The 13,531-nt window shown below is 34.4% G+C and overlaps 1 protein-coding gene across 9 annotated transcripts in view; it reads right to left on the reverse strand.

Moving 5' to 3' along the window:
• MEIS2 (Meis homeobox 2) overlaps positions 1-13,531 on the reverse strand; it is a 269,315-nt gene that overhangs the window by 204,662 nt on the left and 51,122 nt on the right. For 5 of the 9 annotated variants that reach the window (XM_088145422.1, XM_088145419.1, XM_088145421.1 and 2 more), the window contains one exon: positions 9,594-9,695. The exons of the other annotated variants lie outside the window; for them this stretch is intronic. In XM_088145422.1, the coding sequence (XP_088001548.1) occupies positions 9,594-9,695 (102 nt within the window). The remainder of the gene's footprint in view (positions 1-9,593; positions 9,696-13,531) is intronic. 9 annotated transcript variants of the gene reach the window in all.

The following is a 13,531-nucleotide window of genomic DNA, read 5'->3' on the forward strand; positions in this document are numbered from 1 at the left end:
GGTTATGTATGTGTGCGTTCAGGGAGTTTTTGGTGGTGTTTTCTATGTACAGCATAATTTGGATCTTCAAAACCATCAGGATTGTACTTTAATTTTAAAATTCTTATGAAGAGGTGATTACACAGTCTGATTCAGATTCCTCCAGTTAAACTTTGACTGAAGTTTACTTTTCTACACTGTAAATCATTAGAAATTAATTGCCAGTAATGACTCTCACTCAACATACACAAAAATAATTATTGAAGAACAAAATTAGATATTGGAAACAAAACGCCAATTAAAATTCTGCAAGTCGTCAATAACTGATTTTTAATAGTGATAGTCACACTTTAAATTACTTGTAAAGCTTAAATCTGACAGCTGCATTATAAATGAAGAAATATTTATCGGAACACTTTGATTTTAGACTTCATTAAAAATTAGAATTAATCAATGGAGCTATACCTTATAACAAGTTCAAAAGTAGAATTTAGTCTGCATCAAAACCAAAGTTGATGAACTGTAAAATATTATGAAAAAGGCATATACCTCTTTCAATAAATCCTATTATCCCTAAGCAAACTTTCCTTACTAACCAGAGGCAAAAAAAAAAAAGCAATGAAACAAAAACCTGAGGTATTCACTGTTTGATACAGGGAAATAATTACAAACTGAATGCTTGCTTAACCGTGTCTCTTTACTGCATACCAGGAAGGTTAAAAATCTTATGCCTGACACTCACTGCCTTTTGAACTACATAGTATTTATGTCTGTGTCTCTCTGAGCTGCTGAATATTATCTCTGCATATACAAAGTTCTAAACCTAAAAAGGTTTACAAAATGTTGTAAAACAGGTTAGTTCTGTACATTATACACTTCTCACTCCTAATTTAAAAAAAAAAAATCCACTGGAAAAAATGTAGTACTAAGAACATGAATCTCCAAAGGCACTGATTAAAAAGCATTCCCCAAACAGGAGAGGTTTATGAGTTTATGTATGTGTGCATGCACACACATGTGTGCACATGCAATTGCGTGTGTGAGAGAGAACTTTCATTTCTACAAAGACATTCATATACTTTCAACACAGACCTCAGAAATCTTCTAGGAGTGGATGATCCATGCCCCCAGAAGGTTTCCCTCTATACTGCATTTCATGTTTCTTATTTTGAATCACTACCTTCCCAGCAGCAACACACAATGCTGTCAACGTCCCCTAGATCTCAACCACTGTTGTGTTATACAGTGTACTTCCCCCCAGGGACAGTATAGAACAGTTATATTTAATGCTGTTCCTGGCAGCACTATCTCCCGTTGGTTCTCTAACTGTTTCATTTGGTTTTCAAAGAGAGTATCTATCTATATACTACTAAAACTGTCATTGTGTTTATCTGTTTATCTCTTTGTACCCTCAAGCTAGCACAAATGGTGCATTATACCACAACAATTTTTGAATCAAGGTACCTAAAATCCGCTAATTTAAAGAATGTGTAAAGAATCTGGGACCTGTTACTCCTGTGGAATTGAAATTTCCACAATGTTCAGACCAGTTTTATTTGCAAAGTTGTGGCCATTGCAGAATCCCTGCAATCACGTGAACATGATTTCCAATGCTCCCTGCCAGCTTCCCACAAACAAAGTCAATGGGGAAGCCGACAGGAAGTCAGAAGTTGCTCCCACTCCCACTGCTTTTTTGCCCACCTGTGATCATTGTGTTTATCTGTTTAAGTAAGTAAATATTGATTTATTATTGAAGTCCGTTTGCCACTATAATTATTTTTCTATTTATGATATATACTGTGCTTAGATGATCACAGGACCGTCCAGCACTGGGATAAAAAAAGTATGGTCACTACCTTTCTCTCAAACAATGACCCAACGGGTCACAGGTCTAGTATAATATAAAAAGACAGTTTCACATCATATTCCTTTTCTTAAAGACCTTAGTTCTAATTGCCTCTGATGTTCCAAGAAAGCTGTAAACAGTTTAAAGCTCTTCTTCACCCAATATAGTTGGCGATTTCTAAATAATTGTTCTCTTAATTTATATTTACTTACATATTTGGTAGAAGAAACAATGTAATTACACTGACATAACTAATTTTTTTTAAAAAAAATCTTAAAGGATTACAAGTTCTGATACATGGTAAATGTAGCCTTTTTAAATTTAGTAAATTATGTGTGCATATTTTGTATACCACTTTAGTATACAAAGTATAGTAAAGTATACCCAAAGTGGGTAAAAGAAAAGTGTCAAGTGACTCTCCGCTTCTGGTCTATGAGTAGTTTTGAATTAGACTGTGACACAGATTTCAGCAAATGATTCTACTGAATTGGTAGTCTATTATACTAATAGAAGTAACCATACAGTATCTTAAAATAGATTAGAATTCCAGGGATGAAGAGAAAAGGTGACAAATAATATTGTAACAATAACAACAACACATATCTGAACTCTGAACAAGTACTACTTCTGTCCAACACTCTTGGGAAGATAATATTAACTGCAATTCAAAAAAACTGCATTTCAACCTTATAATCAGTCTTTCATCATTTCCATGTACCCTTGTTTCCAGCTGCTATCCACACTTTACACAGAACTGAAGAAACCACAGGCATTTGTTTGTAGTTACATGAACACATTATTTTAAACATAATGCAGTTTGTTTAAAGAGTTAAGGAAAAGGAAGAAAACAGGTTCATATCTTTATTGCAGAAGCATAGCTTTTGAAATAAAAGGCAAATAAATTGCATCAATCCTATGCAAACTAGACTAGGAAGTTTTTTTTTTAAAAAAAAAAGCATACCAGAGGAAAGCTATGGCAGAACACTTTCCTGTTGTTGTCAAGAAAATTACATGGATATGTCCATGAAGTTACCAGGAGTCAAGCTCAACTTGATGAAGACTTTAAAAAGTATTTAAATCCACTGGAACTTACTTTTGAATAGATACAAAAAGGAACAGAGTGTTAATTATTTAGATGAGCATTTTATTTAGCATATTATTTAGACCTATAATCTTTTCAGGATAAACAGTACTGTAGTCACTGCCATTCATAAAATAATTCTAAGAGGGACTTTATGAACTGGGAATTAATTTTCAGTCATTTTCCCAAAAGCATTTGAAAAATTTCCACAGTCGACACTGATTCCTAGGATCTCTAAATGCTACAGGTTACGGAAGAGACAATTAATGTTCCCACATCAAGAAACATTACACTTATGTTTTTATGTTTAGAGCCTCATTCATACATTGTATATAAGTTTAAATTACAGTAATGGCTACTTCTATTAAATTGTGCTAATTATACAAACTACACAAGGGACATTATAATGTTTAGGGGTATGGCAGCAATGGCCTACACCACCAGTAACATTTGTAACTTAATGTCCTTTTTGGATTGTTTATTTCAGGAAATGAACAAGGAAATAATCCATCTTTGGAATAGGATACTGCTGCAAAATACGTATTTCATAATAATATGTGAAATTTTGCTATTCCTTTTTCTATTTGCAACAAGAAATAACAGGCTCATGTTTTGTAGCCTTACACTTGATTCTGGGTGTGGATATCCTAGATAATAAATGTTATAATGGGAGCATAACAACTTTTGTTCCAGCACAATGTCATAACAGTTGCTATTATGAGCTGCCAGAGGCCAGCAGTCTCATATAAAACTGCAGCCAGTGCTGCTATGTCACAGTCATTTTCACCAAATGCAGCAGTACTTCATTATCAGGGCAGAATTAAGAAGAAACAAGATGTAATGGTATTATTTCCATACACCATTCTAAAAGTCTTTCAGTGTTCATTCCATCAGCAGACTTTCTACATGCCTGTGTGCTTAAACTATGGAAATAAAAGAAATGAAACTGGGTTACATTAGGTGGATTTAACGAACTCATTTCATTAAAAAGCCCAGAACAGTATACTCTAAGACATGGACTGTCATCCACGATACTATTCAATATCACCACTCCAAGAGTTACATCAATTACAGAAGTAGCTTATTAAATAAATTATCAGTTAACATACTACAGTGTGAGTTATTTTTTCCTTAAATACTCTAATTAAGAATAATTGTTCAAAACATGTTGCAATTTATACTGCTTAGACAAAACAAAAACAAAAAACCTCAGGGTCTATTGGATATCTGTTTTTCCATTTTCCTATAGACCTCAGTGAACTATGCCTATGGCTAAGAAAGGTCATCTGAAAATATGAGCATATATTTGTGCAATAATTTTCCTTGCAGAAGATTATGAGGTATTAGCATTAAGTTCTAGATTCCCATTTTTGTCTTATCTATGTTCTTAACAGGTACTTTCCCTCTGTAAAGTTCTATTACAGAAGATCAAACAAATCTGCTAATGATTGGGCTCTTTTACTAACCAGCTATGCTACACTATCTATATGTGTTCAATGGGGGGGGGGGACTTAATTCTGTTTTCTGCTGTGTAGTTCATAGACTGAAGGGAAAATGAAATAGTTCACATGCAACATTTACAAACTGTATGGGTTTTCCGATATTAGAGAAGGGACAGTGACCCAGGCCACCTTTACCACACTCAAAAGAGCACTGAAAAACAGTCTTCATAGTTTTACCTCAACTTTTTCTGGCCTTGAACACCCTCCCCCCAGGGTATGAGTAGAAAGAGAAAAAAGAAGAGAATTTAAACTCCTTTCTCTTCAACTTTTCAGGCGGTATAAGCAGCATTTAGCAAATTCAGCCCCCAAATGGCTCCAAATGCTCTGAGCTGCAGGGGCCCATCCTTTGTTAGCCTTCTTCTATTTACACAGGATTTACACAGGCTCTGGACTGAAGAGACCACATGTTTCTGACAGAAAGCATTTTCATTCATGCTGCATCAGGCAACAGGATTGTATCCACTGCTGCTTCGTGCTGACCAGAGATTAGAGATTTCAGCAACACTGAGATGGTAACAATCTACTAACTCAGAATTATCCATGGAGATTTTTCTGCCACTCACACTATATCTAATGTGGTCATAGAGATGAAATTTCTTAAAAAACCTATTAAGACCTAGCTATTGTCAAGAAAATCCCTCCTCCCTACCAATAAACAAGAAAAAAGAAAGTACATGTTTGGGGGAAAAATCAGGCTGCTGTTTGGATTAAAACCAATTCACCCACTGACTGAAGACAAAAACTATAAAAGCAGACAGATGGACACATATGTAAATACAGAACTATTTTTCTGTTACTTGCAAGTTAGTTAATAGTATGGTTAATACTTTAGTTAACTAGTCATCATCAACTGTTTAATAATGTTGCTGAAACACACTTTTCACATTTATTTAATATTATGCAATTAATATGTAATGATTCAGGGTTTTTTTTAGTTATTAGGCATTAATATTGAAATCTAATACATGAGGAATTACTCTGAAAAATACATTCTATATCTATATTTATTTCTATATCTCTTCTATATGTTTACTGTGGGCATATCCTAACAAGACACACCAACATATTGTGAAAAAACTTCCTTTTAGTACCATCTTTGATTAATTATTTTTCCCATAATATAGTTTTATTCCAAATACACAAAGAAATTGCCAAAAGATTAAATCTAGTTATACAGAGCAGGGAAAAGTAATTGAAAAATAAAATGCTTTAAAAAAAAATTGCTATTTGCTTAGTTTATGAAATAATAACTTAAATTTACTAAAGCACCAATATCTCTGTAAAGTGCACAAGTAAAGATATAGTTGATGTTCTAAAGTTCTTCACAATATCTCATAATTAACTCACCTGGGGATTCCAATAATTCATTTCAGAGAACTGCCCTTAACCCTAGCTAATTCTAAGATATTATTAAAAATAGTGAAGACAAAGGCCTACTTAAGCTTTCAAATTCAACTGTTTGCAGTGCACTATCTAATGCTAAAGGTTTTTAAAGTATAGTTCACCCCCCCAGTGTCACATTTCTAGAAGCAGAGTTCCTAATTTTCAGCCCCCAACTCAGAACACAGCTATCTTAAGTCATCCAAAGAATGTGACAGATACTATCATTATTCTTGCTGCAACACGAAGAAAGAGAGAGAAAGACCAAAAGGAGGAAGTCACAGAGATCAGATTACTAAAATCCATAAAGCTTTGTGCAGAATGTCTTCAAATGTTAGAGTTAAGAAATTCTTTAGAAAATTTAACCTAATAACATTTCAGAATGTATAAAGTACATATATTTTTGAAGTATTTTAGAAACTGTATGTTACCAGAGTCTAATGCTGCCTATTTAAATATAACTCATATTGATTCAGAACTACATTTTCTTTTAAATACAGTAGAAGAAACTCAGAGCCTGACCATGAACAAGGTAATACAAGTAAGGCAGGGAATAAGAGGTAAAATGGAAACATTACTTAGTTCCTGTGGCTTATCATGCTTCATTACACTTTGTTTAAGTGAAATTCTAGTACAAAAATGTTCCTATCTCTGCTTGTTATGCAACACTTTAGCACAAACTTGATATATTTTTGGTAGCCAGGCTGTTATATAGCAAGGGTAGGCAACCTTAAGCCCTCCAGGTGTTTTAGACTTCAATTTCCACCTGACCTATCCCACTTACAAAAAATACTGCCAAAAAAACTGCAGAGGGCACTTGCCAGGAGTCAAAAATGACTCAAAGACATACTTTTTAAGAGTTTATGTGATTATTATACTTTCTAGTTTCTAAAATTTAACTAAGAAATATGTCAACATTTTAGCATGTCACTATTACATATAGTTGCAATTTACTCATATACTTGTATTGTGGCACACAAATTTGTAGTTGATTTGAGTACAGCTGGGCAAAACTATTTTTTTCCACACATGGTGTGTCAGAGAGAACACTGTGTGCCATCTTGACTTTTTTTGACCCCTCCCTATGGATATTCCTGCAAATAGGCCTTGTGCTCAGTACGGCTATTAACAATGACCTCTTGATAGCTACCTACTTCAGCTTAGTGTTTTGCAAACATATTTGATGCCTGACACTTTGGCATTATTATTCCAATACAAAGTAGTCATATGCACTTTCAAAATCCATAATATTTAATAATTATACTTGGATAGTTCCATTAAAAATGTATATCATCAGTAGCTAAAAAGAAATACATTTTTTTTTATTTTATTTTATTTTAAAATTAAAGAAAAACTTTTTTGGACCTCTCTTATAATTACTAGAGCAGGCTTCCCCAATGTGAAATGCTCCAGATTTCCAGATACAGGTAGACCTCGACTAATGACCATTCGAAGTTACAATGGTGCTGAAAAAAGTGACTTACGACTAGTCCTCACACTTATGACCATCGCAGTGTCCCCACAGTCGCATGATTGAATTTCGGGCGCTTGGCAATAGCATGTATTTATGACAGTTGCAGCGTCCCGGGGTCACGTGATTGCCATTTGCAACCTTCCCAGGGGGCTTCCAACTAACTAAGTCAATGCAGGAAGCTGGATTTACTTAATGACCACATGATTCACTTAATGACCACAGTGATTCGTTCAATGACTGCGGCAAAAAGGTCATAGAATTGGGCGAACTTACTTAGCGATGGAAGTTCCAATCCCAATTGTGGTCCTAAGTCGAGGACTACCTGTCACTGAAAATCAATGAACTCCAAGCCAGGGAAACTTCTGAATTAAAAGTGTCTGACTGAAGAACACTGCACTACAAAATCAAATAATGGAATATTTTAATAAAGACTAGTTTATAATTGAAAGGATGGTTAAACATGTAGTTAATTGCATTACCTTCTATATATAATAGCTATCTTGCAATATTATCTAGTACAGCAGTATTACTAGTGGTCTAATAACATTCTCATCAGAAGCTTCAATTTTAAGGTTTTATTACTGAGATACAAAAATTTACCCATCTAAAAATGGCATGTAAGAACATCTGAAGCCACTTTTAGAAAAACAATAGTACCCGAAATCAAATATGTGTATTCAATTTTCAAAGCACTTTATTTTGATGTTTTGTAAAAAATATTTATAGATGTAAGATTTTGCTTAATAGTACAATATATAACAATCTGTGTGTGTGTGTGTGTGTGTGTGTGTGTATGGATGGATGGATGGATGGATGGATGGATGGATAGGGTATATATTTTTGGCCTTCTGTTACTGAGATAAGGGTGAACCTTTCTATTGTCTGAAAGCATAATAAACAGTACATGTAACTGAAAGCATATGAAAGCATATGCTGCAAACCTGAAATAAACTGCTTAAGCTTTGTAATGCAGGAAAAAACGCTTCTGCTATAAAGTATTATACTTAAAATATAATGTCCAACAGTGTCTTCTTAGGGAAATAAAACCAACTACAGTGCACCTAAAGTTGTTGATATTACTACCAAAATATAATGTAAGAGGCCATTCTTCAACTGTTCTGAAATTATTACAATGGATATCACATAATTTTTTTCAATAAATACATTTAAATATTAAGCATTTGTTATATATATATATGGGTGTATTCACAATTTATGAACATTAGAGGCACAAAAGGCATAGATCTATGAAGGTGTAGCCCTACCAGCTTCACAATATTGGCAATCCCACGCCTTAGGCATGAAAGCCGGCTGGGTGACTTTGGGCCAGTCACTCTCTCTCAGCCCAACTCACCTCACAGGGTTGTTGTTGTGGGAAAAATAGGAGGAGGAAGGAGTATTAGGTATGTTCTCCACCTTGAGTTATTTATAAAAATAATAAAGGCAGGATAAAAAAAAATCTAAAAAGAAAAAAAAGAATTACTCCCAGTAATAGATGTGACCTAAAAGTATTCCACTGACCAGCAGCCATGCAGTAACTGCCAAGCTGCAAGTACTGGGTGGAGCAATTACAACAGTTTTCTTGTAGGGACAACAAGTCTGATTAGCCTTGCTTCTCTCCAGCATGAGGGCCTGATTAGTAGTAGCTGTAAATGGTCTCTTTAGGTTCCCGGCCCAGACAAACACCTTTAGACCACCTTTTTTTTTTTTTTTTTAAGTGGCTGATAGATGTCACTACTTAAGTGTATGGTTTTAGCACCTGTAAAAGTGGATTGCCTGTGCTGGCTTAGCAGAAGAATTTTAAATTAGGGACACACAGACTGTAAGTCATTATTTGATTTAGAATCTTACAAGTGATCCTTTCCAAGTCCAGATGCAATTAAAGCACATCTGCTTATTGATAACTTTAGGTGAAAAAGTACATCTCTTAGGGATGCCTATAATCTTTGAGCCTAAATAAGGCTACCTAGCTTGCTTTAGTTATTTAATTTTAATTATGAAATAATGCCTCTTTCCCAATTTGGCCATCTCATCTGTAGCGACTCAATTTCTAGGATTTCAGTTTCCTAAAAACTGTAATATTTGTAATGCTTAATATATAATTACTTAATATATTACTATTAAGGTAACCAAGAGCCAGATTAATAGAGGGATATTGCAGAGGTTGGTGACTCCACATGTGTCCCAATCCCCTTTCATTAGCAACCGTTCATATATGCATATCTCATAACACCAATAAGAGAACTAAATTTTCAGAAGGTGTGTATTGGGAAAATGTATATATTAAAGGAGAATACAAAATAACTCTGAATTTTTTATGAGCTTACATACCATAAGAGCTCCAACACCTATGCACAATGGGGTGGATTAACTCTCTGGGTGCTGCAGACATATTTAAACACCTCCTCCTAAAGTGTTCATTTGGCTGGCAGTCTGGAAAATGCCAGAATGTGAAGGGTTAAGTTGGATAACTGACACTTTTTTTGCAGGTTTAATTTAAACCTTTTTACTTTAAATAAGTTATTGTTCTGATTTAGGAAGTACATAGTTACTCAAAATTTGCTTAAAGCCAATGGAAGAAAAGACAGCAACTATATCACTGAATCTGAATGTTTGAGATGTTACATGGAAAATGGATCCTCATATATTAAAACACCAATGTATGTTGGATATATCTAGCAACAACATACACATAACAGACCTTTACATTTAATATAGTCACAGTCTATAAATAGCAAATATAAAATCTAATCATTTTAATAGGAAGGGGGAAATTAAAATATCACAGGTAACAAACACATGTCCCATTCATTTTCAAATTCAATTATTTTTGTATTTGTTAGTTTAGTTTGATCACAAAGTAGATAACGAAAAATTATATATATATTTTTTCCAAGTAATGTGCAAGTAGATCAAATTCCTAGTACATATTGAAGATACCTGATTCCTGACAAACTTGATTGTGAGAAAACTGACACTGCTTTTGTTTTTTTAATTTTTCACACATGCATACACACTCACATAGGATACATAAGAACCTGGAAAATTAAACTGGAGGAAATAGCATTAAGGAAAAAGGATTAATCTGCCTTTCCTCCAGTACTGTAGCATCAATGAATTCACATATACACACGCACCCACACTACAGTTCACCCTTACAAAAATTAAGCCTCAGTCACAGCTCATCCAGTATTTTGTCTTGTCTTTTAGTAATTAAAGACTTAAATAAGAGTCTTAAAGAGAAATATACTGTACAAATTTGGCACAATCTTCAATTTTGTGGTTTAAAAATATATAGAAACTGAACTTAATGAAAAAATAGATTTTGACATTATAAATGTGATTTTTTCATAATCTGTGGCTTTTTTATAAATACATCACATCTGAGATTTAGGAACCAAGAAAACTAAGCTTTATTAATCTACACAGGGTGGAGGTACTGCAGTCACCATTAAAAATAACACTGTCCCAAGTTCAAGAAAAACATGGGTTATTATACACATAAACTACCCCACAATATCTGCAAATTCTGGCTTATTAGTAATAAACATTATGTTACAGAATGCTGACTAATAACTCCTGTTTCATATCTTTCCTCAGTGCAAGCAACTAAACAGGAAATGTCTAGCTCTGATTTCTTTAGCACTGCATGGAAACTAAGAATCCTGGCTTGTTCTGCTGGGAGAATAATGGGCTTCTTTGTGCTGTTGCTTGGCCATTGTGAGAACAGACTGCTGGACTAGATGGGCCAGGGGTTCAATCCGCAGGGTGCTACTTATATTTTTATGTTCTTGTTGCTACCTTAACAAATCTTGAATTAAAGGTAGGAATTTTTATTTCTTGATTTAATATCAAGATGTTCTGTTCTTCTAGTCTTTATGTTCTACTCCAGCAAGGCTTCCAATTTCTATTTATTTTGAAAGAATACTAAACAAATCAGCACTGGAGATTTTCTTCTTCACTTAGTTGCTCCTTCTGCAAAAGGGGATAAAACTTCTCATAGCTGCACCTGAGGTTCATATGACCCCAATCTTGTTGGGTTTTCATATAGTTCTGAAAGCATGGCTTTTTTAGCAGGCCCTCGGGTAGAGTGTAATGATTTAATTCCTCATAGTTTATTTATAAGCATTATAATTGTTTAGTGTCAGCTATTCTCCCTAATGTGTGGCTATATATTACTATTGCATGGAAATCTACATCTGGGGACTTTCAGTAATGTGGAAAGTTGGTGGCTGGTGAATGGAAGTTAGCTTGGAAGAATGGGGCTGCATGTAGGGATGGTAGAATGTGGGAATAATCAGGAATTTGCATCATCCTGGAGAATGTCTATCTATGTGAACACTAACAGTCAACATCAATTTGATGGCACATGATCAATTAGGCATCTGCAACATTTTATCAGTTCTATTTTTTTTTTTTTTAATTTAAACGACTCACTACTCAAAGTCCCTCTGATCCATGCCCTCTGATCCATATATGGCTTGTTTTCCAAGCTTTGGCATCTGGGAAGGCACAAAGCATATTCTACCATCTGTAGATTTTCCTGTACCAGAGGCTATCTTAAAAGTTTTTGAGAATGTTACATAAATTGCAAATTTGTTCCTGAAGAGCACATGAACTGAACAGCCCAAATTCCTTCAATCATTCTCATGATGTGTTCCAAATTTGTCATCACACCTGAAGGAAAGGCTTGCTTCTGTGGAGTCTTGCTTTGTTTTTGTATATTTGCACTAGTAGATTTAGCTCCACTGATTCTGGTAGTCATATATAATTTTTTTGAGAAGCAGAAACTGGAGAAATAGCTTCATTCTTAGTCTTTTCCTTCAATTTTGTCATCATATTGGCTTAATATCAAAAATTAAATTATTAATTTGGGATATGAATTTACAAGATAAAGGATTATGTCTAGCTATTTATAAGGAGGGGACTCAAAACAGCTTCACACCTACCTCCTATCTGACTTGTAATGCAGTGTTGAAACACTGTGCAGCCTTCATAATAAAATCCTTCCTCCAGCACTACTGATGGATAGACAGCATAATATTCCATTTACTCAACTTCTCTGTCCTTGTGAGACATAGGGATGGATATGTATTCCCACACTGTCCCTTTTATAGCGGTATTAGTGCAGCACTGATCATTCTGTTATTACAATGCTTGCCAGGCAGGACGTTTGGATTTTATGTCAAAATCTGGGCATATCCACTATTGTAACTAGGATTTGGGTTATAGATGGTTCCACGTTATCTGCTAAGAAATGAAAGAATGTGGCTGTGTTTGGCAAATATTTATATATATTTTTAGAGTTGTAAAGATAAATTCAGGACATCTTGGTTTTGTAATGATGAGAAATTTAATTGGATTTTTGTAAGAAATTTTTACATGCTGATGCCTACACCTAGCTGACCTTTGGGTTTAAAAACTAAGCAAGGTCAGACTCAGTTAATACTTGAATTGGATACCATCATCAAGGGATTCCAGGGCTGTAGGTGAGAATGGGAAATCAAACAAGCATCCAGGAAGAAGGCAGTGGCAAGCCATTTCCATACTGCTGTTAAAAAACAGCACTGATATGTCCATGTAGTCACCTGGAGTTGAGCTTGATTGAAAAAAGACTTTACCTTACATTTACTGTATGTCAGTCAGAAAATATCTACCTAAAATTGGGGCTGAAAGCACACGTGATCCACTAGCTATGAGCCCCTGATCCTAACCTTCTGACATTTTTGCTGAACCAATGGTATTGTGTATAGCATTTTCACGAAAACAAACTTAGAAGGGAGGACAGCAAATCTGTTCCCTTTGCCCAAATTTCAAGAAGCCCCTTCCACAAAAACATTGTACCTCCCTTTTAAAATTATCTAGTTATTTAGCTAGTACTGCCTCTATTTTCTTCGGTTCTTCAATCAATTCTTCTAAAAAATGGTTAAAGGCACCTAGTACAAAAGCTTATTTTTTGGAAATTTGGCAGATTTTATCTCCTTATATGGGCTATTTTACCTATAAATTCCATCCAGCTTTGAGAGAGTAAGGGAGGGAGGGGTATTTGCTGATTTCTAATGAAAGTTAATGAGAGTCTTCCAAACTTCAGATTTCTAAATTTAAGTTTAGAGTTGAAGTTTAAGTCAAAATGGAGAACTTCATAATCAATCTCCTTATCTCCATTTATAGAAATATAAGCATATTAGAAATTACTCTTTATTTAATGATTGATTGATTTTACTTGAGTAATACAGGAATAGTAGTTTCATTTGGCTTCCTTTCCAACA

Source organism: Python bivittatus, unplaced genomic scaffold (assembly GCF_059951505.1).
Source record: "Python bivittatus isolate LINGU-HERP-01145 unplaced genomic scaffold, Pbiv_v1 ctg000480_np1212, whole genome shotgun sequence".
NCBI lineage: Eukaryota > Metazoa > Chordata > Lepidosauria > Squamata > Pythonidae > Python > Python bivittatus.